The 20,818-nt window shown below is 32.0% G+C and overlaps 3 protein-coding genes across 13 annotated transcripts; 1 reads left to right on the top strand and 2 right to left on the bottom strand.

The window, feature by feature from the left end:
- Positions 1 to 92: 92 nt before the first annotated feature.
- LOC126772279 (probable very-long-chain enoyl-CoA reductase art-1) lies at positions 93 to 2,974 on the bottom strand. Its single transcript, XM_050492608.1, has 5 exons — positions 2,688 to 2,974; positions 2,257 to 2,612; positions 1,877 to 2,093; positions 1,457 to 1,649; positions 93 to 572 (listed from the first exon to the last, which is right to left on the bottom strand). Exons 1-5 carry the CDS (start codon positions 2,691 to 2,693, stop codon positions 445 to 447), a joined length of 900 nt encoding a protein of 299 aa, XP_050348565.1. The 5' UTR covers positions 2,694 to 2,974; the 3' UTR covers positions 93 to 444.
- A 1,183-nt stretch (positions 2,975 to 4,157) lies between these two features.
- LOC126770335 (heat shock factor protein) lies at positions 4,158 to 13,618 on the top strand. 11 transcript variants are annotated; one of them, XM_050490051.1, is made up of 11 exons: positions 4,158 to 4,459; positions 5,401 to 5,859; positions 5,945 to 6,142; positions 6,313 to 6,514; positions 6,868 to 7,357; positions 7,798 to 7,863; positions 8,546 to 8,651; positions 9,122 to 9,169; positions 9,534 to 9,609; positions 10,355 to 10,432; positions 11,411 to 13,618. In XM_050490051.1, exons 1-11 carry the CDS (start codon positions 4,355 to 4,357, stop codon positions 11,587 to 11,589), a joined length of 2,007 nt encoding a protein of 668 aa, XP_050346008.1. In that variant the 5' UTR covers positions 4,158 to 4,354; the 3' UTR covers positions 11,590 to 13,618. The 11 variants fall into 11 exon arrangements, 10 of the variants coding, with proteins under 10 accessions (XP_050346008.1, XP_050345836.1, XP_050345704.1 ...); XM_050489747.1 differs by having other exon boundaries at positions 4,159 to 4,459; positions 6,754 to 7,357; XR_007669488.1 differs by lacking the exon at positions 10,355 to 10,432 and adding an exon at positions 9,953 to 10,096 and having other exon boundaries at positions 4,160 to 4,459; positions 6,754 to 7,357; positions 11,411 to 11,564.
- Positions 13,619 to 14,328: 710 nt separating this feature from the next.
- On the bottom strand, positions 14,329 to 17,654 carry LOC126770939 (F-box/LRR-repeat protein 14-like). Its single transcript, XM_050490600.1, has 3 exons — positions 17,505 to 17,654; positions 15,406 to 17,133; positions 14,329 to 15,310 (listed from the first exon to the last, which is right to left on the bottom strand). The coding sequence occupies exons 1-3, from the start codon at positions 17,529 to 17,531 to the stop codon at positions 15,068 to 15,070; spliced, it is 1,998 nt and encodes a 665-aa protein (XP_050346557.1). The 5' UTR covers positions 17,532 to 17,654; the 3' UTR covers positions 14,329 to 15,067.
- Positions 17,655 to 20,818: the final 3,164 nt, after the last annotated feature.

The raw sequence follows: 20,818 nt of genomic DNA, 5'->3' as shown, positions 1-20,818 counted from the left end.
ATTGTCAATAATAAGTTTATCATGGTGTTTTCCTTATACCTCTGTATATTCTTTAATATTGCTTCATTATAGAATTTAAATAAAAGTGCCAGTTTAGAAAAAGAAATTATAAATGCCTTTATTTTACTTATTACAATAAATTATGATGTTCTCAAGAACAGCTGAACAAAATATTAACTTGAACAATTACAAATTAATTATGCAATTATCAGTTCTAACAAATCAAAATAAGCTAATATAATATATTAAAGCTATAATTTATATAATAAAATTCCATCACCTCCCAAGAAGACCGAAATAATTTCTAATTACTAATGTTTTAAATCCCATTGTAGCCCAAAGATTGTAGGATCATTTGAAATAAAAAACGAAACATTTTTATCTGTTTCTGCTCACATATAAACATACTAATACACTAATGTGTAACCCATTATATAACACTGTTTAGAGAATGAATGGCAAAATAGCTTTCCGACCTTTGGGGTAGTCAGGGAATTCCTTCTTGTAGTTTCTATGTTTGCCGAGGGCCCATACTGACATCTGATATAATCCAACCACAGCAAATATTCCAGCTGCAAAATACAACATAGTATTTTTAATTATTTATACTACAATTTTTTATGATACATAATACATACTATAATATATTTATTTAAATCATTCATTTACTGAGCATAATTATTATATCAGATAAGCCTTAAAAATTTTAATAATTAATTTGATTAAGACTAGTGTGTATACATAAAATTTATCAGTTTAATAGAACACAAAATCAATTATGTATTAAAAATCCTACAAATTTATGTCATTGCATTAAAAAACAGCAGACGAAACCATTGAAATGCTTTTGGACTACTAAATTACTTAAAGAATACATAATTTACTCAATGCATATATTTTTTTGTCATAAATAACAAACAGTTTTGACTCAGCTGATATCAGCTGTGTCAAAACTGTATTTTCTTAAAAAATTACAATCTATAATTATGGCAGTTCAATAGGACTATTTTATGCCAATAATGCCAACTTTGTAAAATTTTAATAAGAATGACTACTAGCTCTTGGAATACTTAGTTGTTATACATAATGTATGTTTAACCATATTAAAGGTCAAGTTGAGGTCAGATTACAGAAGTTGTTACTTGTTGAATAATTAAGAAAGAATAGAGTACAAAATATTTTTTACAAAAGAAAGTAAGTCTAAGTGTATATTTAGTTAAAGTACATAATGTTATTTATTAAAGTATGTTTTTTTTAAATATCTCTAGGTAAAAACACTTTATTTAATCTTGCTCATTCGGTATCTTTTAAAAATAAAAACCTTCCGGATAATTATAGAGCAGGTTTTTAATATCACTTTTCTCATTTTATTGAGATGTTAATTCACAGATATAATAAATGAAGTAGATAATACTAAAGTTAAAAGAAACAGTGAAAAATAAAATGGAGAACTTACCAGGAGCACATTTTGTCATGATTGTAAAGAAGAGCCATGATCCAAATTCATATGTGTAATTTGGGCAGGACACATAATTAAAGAGTATAGAGAAAGGATTTCCATCAGGTTTCGGAATACGCCTCACTTTTGTGCCTGGTGGACGAAGATTCTTCAAAAGAATATGAATGCTGAGATTACCCAGTTCGCAAATCTGTAATATAGTAAAGCTTTAATATTTACTTATGCAACATTATTCATAACTTAGTATGTTATTATATACATATTCCTACAATTAATAATACTTTGTATTGTGTATCTTGCAACTTTGTTAAATTAAATTTACGTGTTTACTGTTTAATTATCTCAATGCAAGCCACATTTTTTCTTCCATATTACAAATGGAAGGATTCGTTTTTAATAAGCCATATGTAAACTTACTGTAAATCCAGCTAAGCCGACATAAACACATGTATTGCACGGTGCTGTGAACAGGGGATGGTTGATGTGGTATGCAATGTATAGTGTAAACAACCAATAATATGCACAATTCTTGAACAGGTTCCTAAGAGGCATTGTGCCATGTGAGAATCGATGAACAAACAATGTTTCCAGTAGGCGTTTACCATAGTGAACTGACCAACAGATTGCTGCAATACTAAAAACATTAATAATATAAATTACTAAATAAATTATGGTATGAATATTAAGATGTTATTCATGGTACTTGTTATTTTCTTATTATTTATAAATATCTAATGGCTAATCAATTCACAGTTATGTATATAGTTATATTGATAATGAGTTAATAAGGAACATACGTGGCCACACTGCCTGGTGCAGAGTCAGTATCATACAGCAGCCAGGGTCGCTGGTATACCCACAAGTATACAAATAATGGACCAGCATACTCTGCTAAGAAAACGTTCTTCCAAGATATTTGTGGTCCGAGATCTTGTAAATATAATTTCACGTTACTATCTATATTTAAAGATTTCAGGGTGGATTCATCTTTAAGTGATCGCCCTTTAGCCTCTAATCTTAGTGATTGTCTGTCAGGATATAATGACTTTTTTACGCTTTTATGAATTGTATCTTTTACATCCTTAATTGTAGCATCTTCGTTTACATGTATTTTACCTAACGATTTTAAGCCAGACACGCTTACGATTTCAATCTAAAAAAAACAATATGAAAAAATAAATGATACATTTATTACATAATTATTTATTTAATAAAAGTTATTACATACCTCCATAGTTGCGTACTCTTATGTATTGTCAGTATTGAGCGAATAGGTACTTATTATTTTATCACTGCACTGAGGGCAATGCGGTTTCCTTTCACTTCGTTCAATTTCAATATCACCGAGCGCTTTAATTGTAAATTCGAACAAATAAAGGCAAAGGTCACAGATATAAAATTAAAATTTGTCGCCACGCCGCTAACTCGACGTTTTATAATTCCAAATTCCAATTACCTACTTATTACTTTATAGTTCAGTTTGCCGGTAGGTACCTAGTTACCTACTGATTTTCTTTTCTCGTTACCCTGAAGGACATAGATTAAACATACATACTGGTACCAAAGATAATATAATAGGCATGCGTCCGATATATCAAAACGAATTCAAAATCCGATTTCAAACACAAATCGATTCGTATCGATTTCTCAAACTAAAAATCCGATTTCAAAAATCGACCTAGCCGAACCAAAGGCCAACGATCTATAGATCGATACCACTAAATGATTTCGAATCGACAAATAAAATCACTGGATATGTTATATCACCAGTGATTTTATTTGTCGGTTGGTGAAAAGAATTGTGTATGGTATCCAAACGCAAAGTGATTGTTGTGTAATATGAAATTCGCTTTCGAATAAAATCGGATTAAAGCGGAATAAAAAGGATAGCGCGAATTTTGTGATTCGGATTTCGATTTGTTGGTTCTGCTATGGAAATCTATTACACAATCATCGACCTTACGAATAAGTACTTAAAGACTATATTTGCCTGAGTGCAAGTGATTTGGCGAGGCTAGACGTTACCGAAATCGGATATCTAAAATCGGATTTTGAAATCGATTTGTAAATCTGAAATCGGATAAATATCAGTTTGCGTTCAAAACCAAAAACGCCCATGCCTATAAAATAAAAATATAAATAATGTCTATAATATATATATATAAAGTTTCTCTGTCTACGTATAAAATACTCTGTGATAGTGATAGTTTCTCCAGCTAGAGATTAATACATTGCATCAAATAAAATGTTTTTCTATTAAACCAAGAATCTTTTAAAAGCTATATTTTAAGAATTTTCTGCGTTTTATTTCATACTGTCTTTTCTTTATATTCGTATAATTTTATAAATTAATTACATTTATGAGGTTTAAATTAACGCGACAAAATTAGCTTAAGTTGTATCCATCGCCTAATAATTATTATATAACTTACCGAACAATTATTAAAGTAGTATTTGGCATTGAATTTGAAATGAATTAATAAGAATAAGATTTCATTAAAAGAATTGAAAATATATCTTTAATAATAAAATTTATAAAAAAAAAAAAGTAATATCTATTTATTTACACACAGGTTTATTTAACTATTAAACCATAATAAATGTTTTTAATACATTTATTGAATGCATCTTTATTATATTGAAAATTCATGTAGTTTTATTATATTGGTATATTTGTAGTTGTGTGTGTGCAATGTTGCGTAAAATTGGTAAATGTTGTCAATGTTTCTTTTTCTTTTTGCGGTACTGTGTACAATCCTATAATGTCTATATGTGTTAGTAAGTTAAATGGCGATTCGTGAATAGATACGTATTTTCACTAAATACCATTTTAAATAAGATTTAAAGACGTTTATACAAAATAGTGCGGATTGTTTATACGTTGGATTATAAAATATGCGTTCAGTTGTGGAAATTGGAGCTAGTGTCCCAGCTTTTTTGGGAAAATTATGGAAATTGGTTAATGATTCAGAGACCAATCATTTGATTTCATGGAGTCCTGTGAGTGTTTATTTGTGAATTCGAAGACCTATTGTTGCACTTTGAGTATAATATAATAATTAGAATATGTTTCTGCTATAATATTAAATATAATATTGTAAGGAAGTCGCTAAAAGACAACCTGTAACATAGGACGCAGCTGACAGATCGTCATTGAATATTCCATTCAATAAATAAATAGATACAAGTCACGTTTTGTACCATGCTTACCTTTTTACTGAAGCTATTTCGTACCTACTAAATGTACTTTCACTGTTCGATACATGTTTATGAAATGTGTACTAAATAAATATACTATATACCAATTGTTTTCTTATTTTTTATAAACAGCAGGTACTTTTCCACTTGATGTCATAATATTTTTTTTTTTTAAATTAAATATTAAAGAAGGTTATTGGTATAAGGCATTTGCAATAAATAAAATATATTAACAAAAATATTTCTTACCCAAGATGGGTATATATGGTTCTTGTCTTATTATAATTGATGTGATTATTACTTAAAATCATATGAAACGTTTTTGTATGTGATCAGTGAGTATGCTCGATAATTTGTATAGATTGTACATATTCCTACTTTATCATCAAGAAATTTTTTTGTTTTGTTATATTTTAATAATTTAAAAGGACCAATATTAATAATGCTTACTTTGTAATCAGAATAGAAGCAATGTACAGATGTTGGTTATTTTATTTAACAAATGCCTTTTTGCATATTATTATTGGTATTAGTAATGTAAAGCTCGTATAACCTAAGCACAGATCAATTTATTATTTTTAAATAGTGTAGGTAATGGAAGAATGTATTAATATTTATATATATGTATATATATAACAATATTTATATTTTACTTAAAAATGTACATCAGCCCTTTTATCACTAGTAATATATTTTTTTTGTTATTTATATCTCAGTAATGTTATATAAATATTATTTTGTAGGGTGGGAAAACATTTGTGATAAAAAATCAAGCAGACTTCGCCCGAGAATTATTACCACTTTACTACAAACACAACAATATGGCAAGCTTTATTCGACAATTAAATATGTATGGATTTCACAAAATAACATCTGTGGAAAATGGTGGGCTGCGATATGAAAAGGATGAAATTGAATTTTCTCATCCATGCTTTATGAGAGGTCATGCTTATCTTTTAGAGCACATTAAAAGAAAGATTGCCAACCCTAAATCAATAGTTGCAAGTAATGAAAGTGGTGAGAAAATTCTCTTAAAGCCAGAGTTAATGAACAAAGTACTGGCAGATGTGAAACAAATGAAAGGTAAACAAGAGAGTCTCGATGCAAAGTTCAGTGCAATGAAACAGGAAAATGAGGCATTGTGGAGAGAGGTAGCAATTCTGAGACAGAAACATATCAAACAACAGCAAATTGTAAATAATGTAAGTGCAATTTTGGCAGTTCATTATCTTTGAAATTGATTGTTTTGATAAAATTCCATATTTATGGTTGGTATACTGCTTTCAGCTAATACAATTCCTGATGTCGCTTGTGCAACCTACAAGGGCTCCAAATTCCAGCAGTAACAATGTTGGTGTTAAGAGGCCATATCAATTAATGATAAATAGTGCGGCTCACAATTATGCAGCAGATGGCTCATACCCAAGTAGATTAAAAACTATGAAACTTGACAAAGATGTTTTGGATGATCTAAATGAAGACATGGTCTGTTATATTTATATATAGTTGATTAAATCTTTATATTTTATTTTGACCAAAAAGTCATTAGAATTATTAATAAAAAATTAAATATTGTCGTACAACAATATAATAATATAATAACAATAAATCATATTTATTTGGTATCACTTATAAAAATACACTTGAATTTTCAGGAGGATGGTCCAACTATTCATGAACTGGCTCATGATGATATTGTACAAAATGATGCTTCACAAGACTCATTGGATCCTGCTGGATTTGTGTCTGTAGACTTGGCCTCTAATCCAATTATTTCCAATACTCACAACAATGCTGACCCCACAACATCAACACAATACCATGTTACTATGGAAGATGGAGACGATAATGAAACAGGTATGTTTTATTTAGGTTTATATTTTCCATTGCTTCTTGCTCTTTAAAGAGTCCATAATTGTCTTTATTTCAAAAGTGGGCCATTTGTATCTACTATAATTATTAAATATTTTTGATATTCATGTGTTAAAAGAAAACAAAGAAAAAGAAGAATTTTTATAAAAACTATGTAAATAATGTGTGACATAAGAACTTGTTTATTGGTATCATTGTAATTTAATAAATTCCAATGTTCCTAGATCGTACAAGATTAGCGTTTCCCATAATACATACCAATGGCTTCTTAAGGATACCTGATTCTTCACCAATAGTTACATCACCCTCCCCTACAATGGCATCTACATCTCCAATAGGTCAACCAGCTATGGAGCAGGTGCTTAATAATGCGATTGCAGCATCTGCAAGTACATCTAAATCCAAGATGAGGAGTACAAGTAACAAAAATATGTCTACAAACAATAAAAGTCTCCTGTCAACCAGTAATTTTAATACAATAAATCCATCGGCCGATTTTAAGCTTCCAGCTGAGATTTTTGCAAGTGATGATTCCGTTAGTGATGCTGGAGTTGCTGTAGCAGAAGATATAAGTACAATTCAAGATTCCATGCTTGCTGATCAAAGTGTTTCCACATCTAAAGATAAAATGCTTGGAGGGATCAATATAAAGTTGGAAAAACCATCTGAATATGTCAAGACTGGAAAGAAGTCTAAAAAGTCGAAGGACAATACAAGTACATGCAACTTAAATTTGGCTGATATCAAGACTGAGCTCCAGGATGATTTTGATTGGAATAACATGACATTAGCAACTGTCAACAATAACACAAATAGGTTACAGACAATGTAAGTAAAACTTTTATTTAAGAATCTCAATAGAAAATTACTGGTGGTAGGGCTTCTGGACGTCTGGGTAGGTACCACCCACTCATCAGATATTCTACCGCAAAACAGCAATACTTGATATTGTTGTGTTCCGGTTTGAAGGGTGAGTGAGCCAGTGTAATTACAGGCACAAGGGACATAAAATCTTAGTTCCCAAGGTTGGTGGCGCATTGGCTATAAGCGATGGTTGACATTTCTTACAATGCCAATGTCTAAGAGCGTTTGGTGACCACTTACCAGCAGGTGGCCCATATGCTCGTCCACCTTCCTATTCTATAAAAAAAAAAAAAAATTTCATCTTGCCAGGGTGTTCAAATCATTGCACATTATAATGAAGTTGATGAGAATATAATGATGCACTTTCGACTTTTTGTTGATTTAAATGTGATTTTGGTGTTCAGGTATAGAAGAGATAACAGTCAAAATAGAGAAGAATATTCTTCTCACTTTGGATCGCACTCCAACAAGTATGTAACAAATGATAAATATTCTGAATAAATCTTTGCTCAAGCGGCCCACTATTAATATTTATAGAAAATCGTCCTTTTTGTGATGAAATCTGCAACTTCGCAGTGTGAATTTTATTGTTGTTTGTATTATGTTGATGTGTTAAATTTCAATGTTGTTATTATCTATAACAGACTGTTTCTTTTGCATTAAAAAGTATGGTAAATGTCTTAATGATGGGCAAAAGGCTCTCTTCTCAAGGTGAAGGCTTGCAACCTATTCCACCATACTTCAACACATTGGATTGTTGAATATACATGACAGAATATCATCTGACACTAGTAGGTTTTCTCATGATGTTTACCGTCACTGCCGAGCAAGAGGTGCATTATAAATAAATAAAAAACACAAGCCCATGAACTTTCATGGTACTTAGATAGAATTGAAACTGCAACATTCAATTAAAATTTACAAGTATTCACTGGGTAATCTCAGTTATCTTCGCGATATGGATATTTTATTAAATAATTGTAATTATTGTAGAATAATCTACAATATATAAAAAAATAATAAAATTAAAATTGATATATGTGTTTCGCAATTTGTTTAATGTAATTAAAACTGGCCTTTGTTTCATGTTAATCAAGTTAGAGATGATTTAAAAAATAATTTGTTAACCTTGCAATGTAAATATAATTTCAGGAATGATATTGATGATCATTTGGACACTATGCAAACGGACTTGGAATCATTGCGAGAGCTGCTCAGGGGCGACACATACTCCTTGGACACCAATACATTACTAGGGGTGAGCATGTTTTGACAAATGAAAGGAAAATATATATATATCGATATGTACGAAAAATTGCGTAAAGAATATATAGGTTTGGCGCGTTATTTCGAAGTACCTAGTTAAGCTAGTATCAGGTCACGCACACTAGCGCATGCCTAATAAACAGTGACGTTTATCGCGGTTAGGTTGGTAGCGGTGTAGAAGTCACGTTGCAAGCAACGTGTTGGGAGCTCGTGTTGGGCCTCGCGAGTCGCGCGGCCGCTTGGCGCATAACGAGCCCACGGCCGGCTACGTAATAACGGGTCTACGCTCTGCCGTATTATAATAATAATGCTTATCGAAATATTCCAATCGTAGCGTCGTTGATTTTTGTTTACATAATAATTGTTTGAATTTAAAAAAAAAAATATACCGATTCTTTAATATTGATTTATAAATTATACAATATTGTACATTAAAAAAATAAACTTCTGTATTGTCCTCAGATTGATGAAAGCGTAGGACCTACAGGTTCTCACCGTACAAAACCAAATGTAATTAATATGTTTAATAAGAGAAATTTATACTTATAAGTTATTTACTCCTTTACCAGAGATATTTTATATTTTAAACGCATTCTAGATTAATTAATAAATTTATATGAATATCATTTAATATTTTTCATGAAATACGAACCAGTCAAAATTATTTTGTATTTAATACGATTTCCAACAACATTATATTTTATTAAGAATGAAAAAGTTATTAAGTAGTTAAGTATTTTATTAACCTGTTTTTAAATATATAACAATCGCATAATGTCGTATATGAACATGTCGCTTGTATATTAATCAAATGCTTTTATGTGTATTATTTGAATGGCCGACGTAATATATGATAAATCATTTTGTGTTACAGCTTTTCGGATCAGACGATCCTTTCTATGGGCTATCTTACAATACATCGGACGACCGGACTAAAACTTGCAACAATGGTAAGTTAACGTAGATTTAATTAAAATATGGCATGCCACGGGAACTTTATTAAACGAAATGAAGAAGCAAGAGTTCAATGCGGCAAATTCATGCGGTAATTACTTAATATATTCTAAACATGAGTAATATAACGAACATATTTTGTATTTTATTAATTTAAGTATTTATTTAAAGTCGTATCGGTAAACTTGGTTATTGTATATATTGTATGCACAATATTTCAGTAATGAATGGATCCCTGAAAGTAAACCTGATTTCGTCCAGTGCATCGAAAAGCCATCTTGTATTGTAACATATAACGATATGTCAACAGTTTTTTTTTTACATTTATGTTAATTGTAGATACAACAAAACAGTATCCGATGATTGATTTTGATTGGCTGATCGGTAGCAGCGATACAACACCAGCAAAGTAACCCGTACCTTCCGCATCTTCAAATACGGGAAGCTGACCGGTGCATTCCAATTTGATGTTGGATAATTTTGGTAATGGGTGATTATAGTTGGGGGGTTTACGGTCAACTATAAATGTATAGGATATGTGATGTCGTAATAGATCTGAATTTAAATTAATCTTGATTTTTAATTCTCTGTGTCATCTGTTACGTCATCAATACTATAATTTAGTATTAAGATAATTTGCCTCGATAAGGAAAAATATATTAAGAATAGGTTATATGTTGTTCTAAGCATTGATACCGGTATCTGTTATATGAAATGTATTTGTTTTATTGTTAATTAAAGCAAAGAAGCTGAAAGGTGATATTTCGAATGTAAGCAGTGACGACACTCGCGCGATGAGCCCGTTCAATGAGGACGATGGTACTATAATATTACAATATGTCGTAGTCGAATTGGTCATAGATATTATATGCACGGTTACAGTAGATTCAGCTTCATATTATATATTATGTTTTTATTACCGCTTGTAAATGATATCTAATGGAGTAATATTATTTAGATGGTGTCGTTTAAGCTGTAGAGTAATTATTTTAAGTTTAGTAGTTTCTATTGTAATTGAGTTGCCGCTATCGTTTTATAGAAGACGTCTGCTAACAGCCTTCTTTTGGTTTTGCATACAAATACATTTGTTAAACATTATTAAATAAGTTGTGTTATTGATGATAATATACATTGTACGTAAGCAAGAAATTAATATATAAACAGGACTATGTAAAATCAGATAAAGTCACAAATACATCGTCATGACTTGTTTTCGTTTGAGTTTTTGTTTTATTCATTACTATCAAACAAATTATTTGAAATGCAACAGCTAGTAAGTCGATTCCTTATAATTATTTTATAACTTGACTATTTACAGTTTGTCGGTTGATCCGTTCTTACGTAGTCAAATTATTTTGTTTCAATCAAGAACAACTGGTAATAAATTAACATTTAGGAAAATTACCATTTTTTTTATATGTATGAAAACATTTTACTTGATGTTCTCAGCACTATAAAAACAAATAAGTATATTATTATATTTTTGTTTTGCATGGAGTCACATTGGTATCTTATTTGCTTGTATTCATTGTAGTAATAGTAAAATGTTGTCTAATTATTTAAATATTAAGATAAGAATATATAATATTATTGGACTAACAAGGTGTCTCTGTATTGACGCATTTATTTTCTTCGATTTTTTTTTAAATATTTTGAATATTTATTAGTACTTAAAAATACAATTTTATGTAGATATATAATATTATTGGACTACGCATATTAAATAATGTGTAATTTTTTGAAGTGGGCGGCTTTGTTGTCAATTTAATGTAATGTTTTTTCTTGGGTAACTTTCAGCTGAGGGGAGTCAGCTAATATCGTATACAGGAAATATTCCAGACTTTGAGGACATTAATATGCCCGATCTGGAAGGCGAGAATTCTCAGGAGCCCTGTTTGTCTCCAAGCCCCAGTGATTCGACGCTCAACACGCCTCAAGTGCAGGTTCGATCTCCGCTCTTCACTCTGAGGCCATGAGAGAAATCTAAAGAAGAACTTGTAATTTACGGTTTAAATACAATTTACGTTATTCTCTCAAGAAACCTATTATCATAAAGTAACTATAAAATTATATCGTTTAAAAATAGGATAAGTCCTGCTTCTTACTGTCTTAGTATTGCCATTTATATAATGTACTTTGTTAATTTAATTAAGGCAATACTATATTGCTTTATTAACTTAACAGCCAAGGCACTATAAAATAACGAAGATCAAGGAAGACATGTTTGACTGATTCACTTTTTTGAGAGATGGCTAAAAAATGAGGATTTACGTTTGTAACGAGTCACGTAATGTATGGACTACATTATTTGTTATTTGTAAAAATATCGAAATGAACGCACTAATAAAATATTATGCTTTATTAAAATGTATGACATCCATAATAGTTTGAAATTCAGCAAAAAAACATATAATGCTATTAATATCATAATAGAACGCGAAGTTCAGCATTTACTTTATTGCTTTCATTTTAGACACTTATATTTAAACAATAACTGTATAAGAACAGTAGTGACATATTACATTTCTTTTATTATATAGTGTGTTTAAATATTTCTTTTGTTTCGATTACAAATAAAAGTAACAAAGCATATAAGTTTAAATATTTAAATTATAAATATTCGCCCCGCTTTGTGCCTTAACAGATGAGTATTTGATATTTTTGTATGGTGTATCTGACACCTCATGACAGTTTGTAACGAGCACGCATGTCATATTTATAGTATATAACTATACTATATATCAGAACAAACTATATTTTAAATAAGCTGATATTTGTAAGTTTTGTTACAAGTAATTAGATAATTTTAACCTACCATGTTAATAATGAACATGAGAATAATTCTATTATTTCGTACATCACAAAAAACTTTATAAATTTAAAATAAATAGCATTTTAAATGTTTTGTAAAACATTATTGTATTTCTTAAGAACTACCGTTTTCATCATTATGTAAGCTAAAGGAAGCATTCATGTAGGGAGGTGTAAGGAGGCATCTGTATCTTGATATTATATTGTTATTACATAATGTACATACCATATAGTGTTTAAATGTATTATAATTATATAATATTTTAGTTTATAGTACTATGTTAATGAGTTTGTTGGTATTGTATACTGATGCAACAAATCATAAAAAAAATGTCTCACTTATGATTTGAGATTGTAAAATATTTAATATTGCTTTGGCTTTGTAAATTATTATGGTTTCCAAGACGCAGGTATTTTTTTGATCTGTCAAAATTATAAAAAATAAGAATATTTTTCAAAATATAGTACCTATATTTTGAAAAATATCTGTATTTGTTGTAAATATATGTATTCTACCTAAAAAAACAATTAATTCTAAAAATATAACATCAAAAGCAAAGTAGAAGTCTGCTATTTTAAATTTTATTCTCAAAATTTATGATTCGGTACTTTTTTTACCAATAATATTAAAAAAAAACACTGAAAACGGATAATGATAATGTTTTTTGCTTTACTAATACTTATCTTATTGAGGTGTCTGATGTTTTACTAACTTGCGTAAATTTGTAAATTATTAACGGAACTGACAGCTTTATTATATATTTTAAAAGCTTGGTTTCATAATTCAATATATATGATGTATATATATTTTTACTTGCAGTATAAATTAAAAAAAAAACTGGATCGTTTTAAATTTTAATTGTTTTTTTTTTTCTAAAAATGAATATATTGTATATGAGTACGTATATAAGAACGTGTTTTATATATGTTTGACTGTTGCCTGTACAAAAAGTGTTTTAAAATTAATATATTGTTGCACTTATGATTTTTGTTTTTCTTAACTCTAAATAATATTAAATGAGACAGAAAGTGAAAAACTATTACTGCTAGAATATCTATCATTGTATCAAAACATTAACTGTGTTAAGTATGAACAAAGATTGCTAGGGCAAAATAGACTATAATATCTATAGGTAAACTATGAATTTATAAATTATTTTAAATACAATGTAATAAAATATTTAAAAAAAATGTCTTTTCTTTGTTATGAATATTCTCTTTTATTATATTAACAAAAAAATAAATACTTTTCTACCCTTAACGATTTTGTTCGGTAACGGTATTGGTTCTTACCTACCAAGTTTGAAATACCGTTAGGGTCCGTTCACACAGACCGGCTCGGAGAGGAGAGCAGATTTTTATCACGTTGGAAACAGTGTTTTGAGTGATTGTAGTAAAGTTTATTTTTGCATTTGCACCTTTTTTGTCATTAAAAATGCCTGAACGCGCTTCGTGTGAAGTAATAAAAGGAGCCGACCGGCTCCGCTTGCGTGCTCTTTCTCGCTCGCACCCGCTTTCAGATCTCTTCCAGCCGGTCGATGTGAAATAGTTGGCGGCTCCGCTCCGGCCAATTCCAAGCGTATACGACCCGGTCTGTGTGAAAAGAAAAAAGCAGGCCGATGCTCTCCGAGCCGGTCTGTGTGAACGGACCCTTAAAATACGGCTAGATACTGGGAAGTTATGTATTCTTACGCCAATTACATTATGTGTTAATTATATACTATTAAATTTATATACGTTGGGAGAAAAATAAACGAATACTAACTTTTTGTCATCCTTTTTTATCAACTAGTAAACTTAGTTGTTGATTTTAGTGGAACGGTCAATAACACAGACGCCAAAGATTAATCCATTAACGGAAACTTGTTAAGTTTTTGACTTCAGCATGAAAAATAAAACAAAAATTGATGCAATAAGAATATTATTATATTAGAATAACTATTATCAATTGTGCTACTAGTGTCAATCAACTGTTGAGTACTTATAAGGGAAATTTCATAACTAAAATTACTAATTTTTCGCAAATAAATAGACCACTTATGGTAATTTGCGGGACAAATTTAACTTTAAATAATACCAATTTGAATTTATAAATCTTTTTCTCTTTAAAATCTTAATCGACTTTGAGTACAAGATCATATTTAGAAATAATTTCGGGATCGAATATTTCACTGAATTAATTAAAATACATTTTTTTATACATACAATATTTATAACATAAAAAATAGTTAAAATACCTAATTAAATAATTCTATTCAAATAAATTAGTATATCACATAACAAAAGCTTCATATAAAGACAAACTTAGTTTGAAAAAACGTTGTGACCATTGCGTTAATTATAACAAAGTTATAAGTGTACAATCACGGAATGTGAAATTTGTATTAAAATTATTAGAATAGGTCGTTAAGACTTTTAGAACTCTGTCTACATATCAAATTAAAATTTAATATAAATTTTCATTTTATTAGTTTATTAAAACCAATTATAATAAACCAATGGTATTAAAGATAAATTTTAAGCTAAAATAATTTTAGTACATAACTTTAATTTCTGATAAGAAGAAAAATTACAAACTAAGCTAAATTTTTAGTTGGGCGATTTTAATTTAAAACTTATCTGCTATAACAACATAGTACTATCTTAGTGCAAACGTAGTTCTCGTAATATATAAAGAAGAGGTGGTGTCGGTGGTCTGTTCTTTACTCTATTAGTAATACATGGACCTGGTTTGGACATTAATACAGTATGAAGCGTAGGTGAAGTTCCAATTGCGCATCCCAATTCTGCTGATATGTTTTGACAACCTTGAATATCCAAAACCTTAAGAATCTTGCAATGATCTCTTATTGCTTCCAAAGTTTTATCAGTTAGCTGGTTACAACCCTGGAAATTGAAGAAAAAATAATTATAATTCGTAATTTTAAATTCTACAAAATAACTTTTTAGTTAGGCAAATAGGGCCATAAAGTAAAACTTACTCTTAATTCAAGATATTGTAACCTCTTTAAGCCTCTCACAATCTCGATCACAGCATCATCTTTTAAATTATAACAGTCGTTTAGATTTAAATACTCAATGCTTGGACAGTTTTTGACTAGATGTTTTATGCCATCTACTGTTATTTGTTGGCATCTACTCAAATTAAGACTTCGGAGTTCTTTAAATGAGAAAGCATATGTTAAACTAACATCTGTGATCCTGTTACAGCCACTGATATTAAGTTCTTGAAGGCATTTCATTCGCGCTAAAGAGTAACCAGTATATGAATCTAAAGTCAATTTTTCACACATTCTCATAACATCTCTTTTCCTTCTTGCATCACGAATAATTTCCTCTTCAGCTCTCGAACCTAAATGTATTCTATTAGGCATACTGACTTCATTATAATTGGACATGACAGGTCCTTCATCATCACCTGTTTCAACTTTCCCCATGCCAGTTAAACCAGCATCTGAGACTTTATCACAGTAACTTATTTTTAATGTGTGTAAAAATAATTGATTTTTAAAAATTACTTGTATTGATGTGTCAGTAACGGCATTAAAACAAAAACTTAAATCTATAAAGCGCAAATTTGTAAATGTTTCAGAGATCATTATAACACCAGTTTGTACTAAATTTAAGGAATTTATATCCAATTTTTGCAATGTGACATTTTCTGATTTGCAAATTCCTTTCTCAATGCCTTCTCTAGTAATGAGTTCACATTGTGAGATATTTAGATGTTTTAGTTTTTTCAATTTATATAATTCAGTTATTCCCAAGTTAGTAACGGCTCTGCATCTTTGAATATTAAGCGACTCTAAATTTATCAGATTTTCACTGATATACATCAGAGATTGGTCAGTAACCCGTGTACACAGACCAATATCTAATTCTCTGAGAGTTTGCTGATGTGTTGTCAACGATATAATGCCTGCATTTGTGAGTTGATCACAGGTGTTTAGTTGAAGACTTTCTAACTTCAGGTTTTTAATTTCTGATAAGGCTTTCAAAGCAGCTCCATCTATTAAAGTATTAGATAATACCATGCTTTTTATGTGATTAGCTCTAGATTCTATAAATTGTAAAACAAAATAAAATGTAAAAACACTCTGTGATGGATTTTCAAAAATATCATTTGTATTAGGATAGAATTTCTTATCAAAACCTCCATGAAATTGCAAAGGGCATAAAGATAAACACAAATCCTCTAATATAGGAGCATTTTTAACAAATCTATAAAATAATGCATCTGTTATATATTTGTTTTCTGATAAACTCAGGCTTTTTAAATTTTTCAAACTGTTTACTATCCAACTGTTTGTCTTATCTAGTAGACAGCCTGACATAAAAAGCTCTTTACAGCTTTGTATATTTAATGTTTCAAGAGAATTACATTTCTGTAAGATGTTATCTATAACTTTTTCATGTATATCACATTTTCTAATCGTCAAACATTTAATATTTCCTCCTGTTTTCTCCCAGAATCCATTTAATTTGTTTGATATTTCTACTTCACTGAATAAGAAATTAAAATAAGGTGTTACAGAATTTTCAATAATTTGGAGTGGTGTTGTTTCACCATTTAAATCAGTTTTATAAAGTATAATTGTTTTGTTTTTTAGAAAACAATAATCATTAGCAGCTTGATACCATGCATGGCATGTTTCGCTAGCAGACTTCCGATCAGATGTTGGTAAATATTTAAATAGGTACACTAGAACCTGTAAACAAAATAAGATAATTTATATATATTTTTTTATTTTTATGGTAATCATAAAGAAAGTAATAAAAACTATATATTAGTTATACACAATAAAAATGTTTTATAAGAAAAATATAAATTACATACTTTTATTCTATTCTCTAATCTATATTTCAATTGCATAACAAGTTAAATAATTAATAAATGTTTGTTTGTTGTTGTTATTGTTCTTAGTTTTTATTACATAACTCCACTGGTCCTAAAATTATTGATTCTTTTATCATTTTTGCTTATGTTTGATCACGTGAAAAATTGATAACTAACACAAAGCACAAACAAAGAAAATGGAAATTTGCAATTACGGAAGTAAAAGTTTCAAAAAATACATACCTCATAGGGAAGTTCTATAGCTGCCATGATGTTTTAGAATTTATTATAAAGCAATAAGTTTATTTCACATGTAATTATTTTTGTATTCTAACACCTTTAGTTTCACATTGATAGTGGAAACCCGAGAAATGACAGATAAAAAGCTGATGAATGGCGTCACACTATCCTAGGTCAATGACAAACGTTTCATTATTCGTTTCGTTAAACATTAAACCTTAAATATTGTCGCGTTAAAGTAGTAAAATAAAAACCTCTTTATTTCTATTTATGGTATTTATTAAATTGGAGATTACATTTCTAAAATAATTATACAGATGTAAGTATATTTAAATCTTTATAAAATGTACTAAACAATCAATGAACAAAATGTAACCGATTTTTGTTGAATCGTTATTTACAACATTTATTTATATGAATACAAATAAAGAAAATAATTGAATTAAAGAACTTTAAAGAAAAAATATATAAGAAACTTAACTTTACTCTATGTCATCAAAATTTGATTGACGTATTGTATTTATTTGGGGTTGGCGACTTTCCAAAACGGTTGCTTGCTTGACGCAACTCATCCTTGAAAATACTTTTGATACCGATGGGTTGGTTCTTGAGAAGCTGATAGTATGCGCTTGATACAAATATTTTCTTGATTTCACTCTTAATTTTGGCTCGAAGCTTGAGTTGATGGAACGGCACATTACTATTCTGGCGGAAACCACACGGCAAATGATGTTCACTTACTGCATTCAATGGATATAATTGTTCTTAAACAAACTTTGTTGTTTTGGTGCCGTGGAGTACCGGCTTAGAATAGTACTCCCCCAAATCTCATCCCGTGGGTGTCGTAAGAGGCGACTGAGGGACGGGGAAAAGGGGGGATGGGCAGCAGCGTCCCCCCTCCCATAAACATCTTACCCCCCTACTGCGCTCGCCAACACGCCTGCCCAGCGCAGCGAGTATGGGCAAACCCCTCCCTTAATGGCAGATGCGCCCAAAAAAAGGCCCCCAGTTACCGGCAAGCCCGCTAGGCCCGACCAAGGTAGCGGTCGCGGTATCGGCAGGGCAGGGGGTGCTAAGAATCACCGGTTCACGGCAGGCTACCGTATAAAACGACTGAACATGGCAACGTATAATGGACGCTCGATGAGGCTGGACCATCACCTCGCCGAATTAGAAGTAGAGTTAAGTCATATAAACTGGCATATACTGGGGTTATCTGAAGTCCGACGACAGGGGGAGAACACGATAACTCTAGAGTCCGGTAACTTACTCTACTTCCGCGAAGGTGATAACCTCTCCCAGGGTGGTGTCGGTTTTCTAGTCAAAAAGGATCTCATTAGCAGCATTGTGGAAATCAGTAGTGTGTCGAACCGGGTAGCGTACCTTGTCCTAAAACTTTCCGACAGGTACTCCCTGAAGGTCGTACAGGTATATGCGCCAACTTCGACATACTCTGATGATGTGGTCGAAGCGATGTACGAGGACATCGCAAAAGCCCTCAACGACACCTCGAAGGCCCACTACAATGTTGTTATGGGAGACTTTAATGCTAAAGTGGGAGTACAAGATAGCGGTGAATCGAAAGTCGGACCTTACGGCTTGGGCTGCAGAAATCACAGGGGGCAAATGCTGGTAAACTTCTCGAAGCGCAGGGGCTTTTTTTGATGAATTCTTTCTTTCAAAAGAAGCCTCAGAGGAGGTGGACCTGGCGAAGCCCCGATAACGTGACAAGGAACGAGATAGACTTTATCATTTCGAATAAAAGGCACATATTTAGAGATGTTTCAGTGATCAACAGGTTTAATACCGGAAGTGATCACCGCTTGGTTCGAGGCACTCTAAATATCAACTTAAAAGCCGAAAGATCGAGAATGATGAGGTCTACTCTCCGACCTACCATGCTCCAAGCTGCTCAAGGCTCCGAAAAGTTCCAAATGGAACTTCAAAATCAATTCACCGCGTTGGAAACCATAAGCAGCATTGATGAGAGAACCGACACGCTGGTCAAAATACTGCAAAACACATCCCGCAAGTGTTTTCCGCCACAGAGAAGAGACAACGCACCAAAACTCTCTGCTGAGACACTCGAGCTCATGAGAAAACGACGAAAACTACCATCGTTTTTGTCAGATAAGGCCTTAAACCGAACAATAAAAACGCTGACGCGACGCAATCTCCGACGCTCCAATACCCGTGCCATCAAGGCTGCGATTGAGCAAAATCGGGGATCGAAAGTGTTCGCTCGCAAGTTTGGGAGGCCGCGTCTGACAAAACTTAAAACTGAAAATGGTGGGGTCGTTACCTCTAGGCCTGAGATTATCGGAGAAGTAGAGAGGTTTTATGGGCAGTTGTTCTCTTCAAGATCGGATAAGCCCGTGGGAATCAGTATTGATGACCAGCGCGCCCCTCTTATGCGCCATTACTCCGAGGAGCTCCCGGTCGTTGACCAAGGAGAGATTAGGTCGGCTCTAGAACAGCTTAAAAACAACAAAGCTCCGGGAGATGACGGAATCACAACAGAGTTGCTTAAGGCAGGCGGGACTCCGGTCCTGAAAGAGCTAGCAAGCCTCTTTAATTCCGTCATCCAACATGGCAAGACCCCAGAAACGTGGAGCGGGAGTGAGGTGGTACTGTTTTTCAAGAAAGGTGATAAAACCCTCTTGAAAAACTACAGACCAATCTCCCTCCTGAGTCACGTGTATAAGCTGTTCTCAAGAGTCGTCACGAACCGTCTCGCCAGACGACTTGACGAGTTCCAGCCCCCAGAGCAAGCCGGCTTTCGATCAGGCTACAGCACCGTGGACCACATCCATACTGTTCGGCAGATTGTGCAGAAGACCGAAGAGTACAATCAGCCGCTGTGTATGGCATTTGTGGACTACGAGAAAGCCTTCGACTCCATCGAAACCTGGGCAGTGCTCGACTCATTGCAGAGATGTCATATCGATTGGAGATATATCGAGGTACTGAGATGTCTGTACAACGCCGCTACAATGATTGTCCACATCCAGGACTGTAAGACGAAGGCGATCCAACTGCGCAGAGGGGTGAGACAGGGGGATGTAATATCCCCAAAACTGTTCACCAACGCGTTGGAAGACGTTTTCAAAACGCTGGATTGGACTAGCTATGGAGTCAATGTAAACGGCGAGTACATCTCACACCTTCGATTAGCCGACGATATCGTCATCATAGCAGAGTCGCTGGAACAACTCACCGAAATGCTACGTAGCCTAGGCGAGTCTTCCCGGTGTGTCGGTCTCGGTATGAACTTGGACAAGACCAAGGTCATGTTCAATAGGCATGTCGTGCCGGGA

This window comes from Nymphalis io, chromosome 1, assembly GCF_905147045.1.
Source record: "Nymphalis io chromosome 1, ilAglIoxx1.1, whole genome shotgun sequence".
NCBI classification, from domain to species: domain Eukaryota; kingdom Metazoa; phylum Arthropoda; class Insecta; order Lepidoptera; family Nymphalidae; genus Nymphalis; species Nymphalis io.
This window is presented reverse-complemented; position numbering and strand designations above follow the sequence as displayed.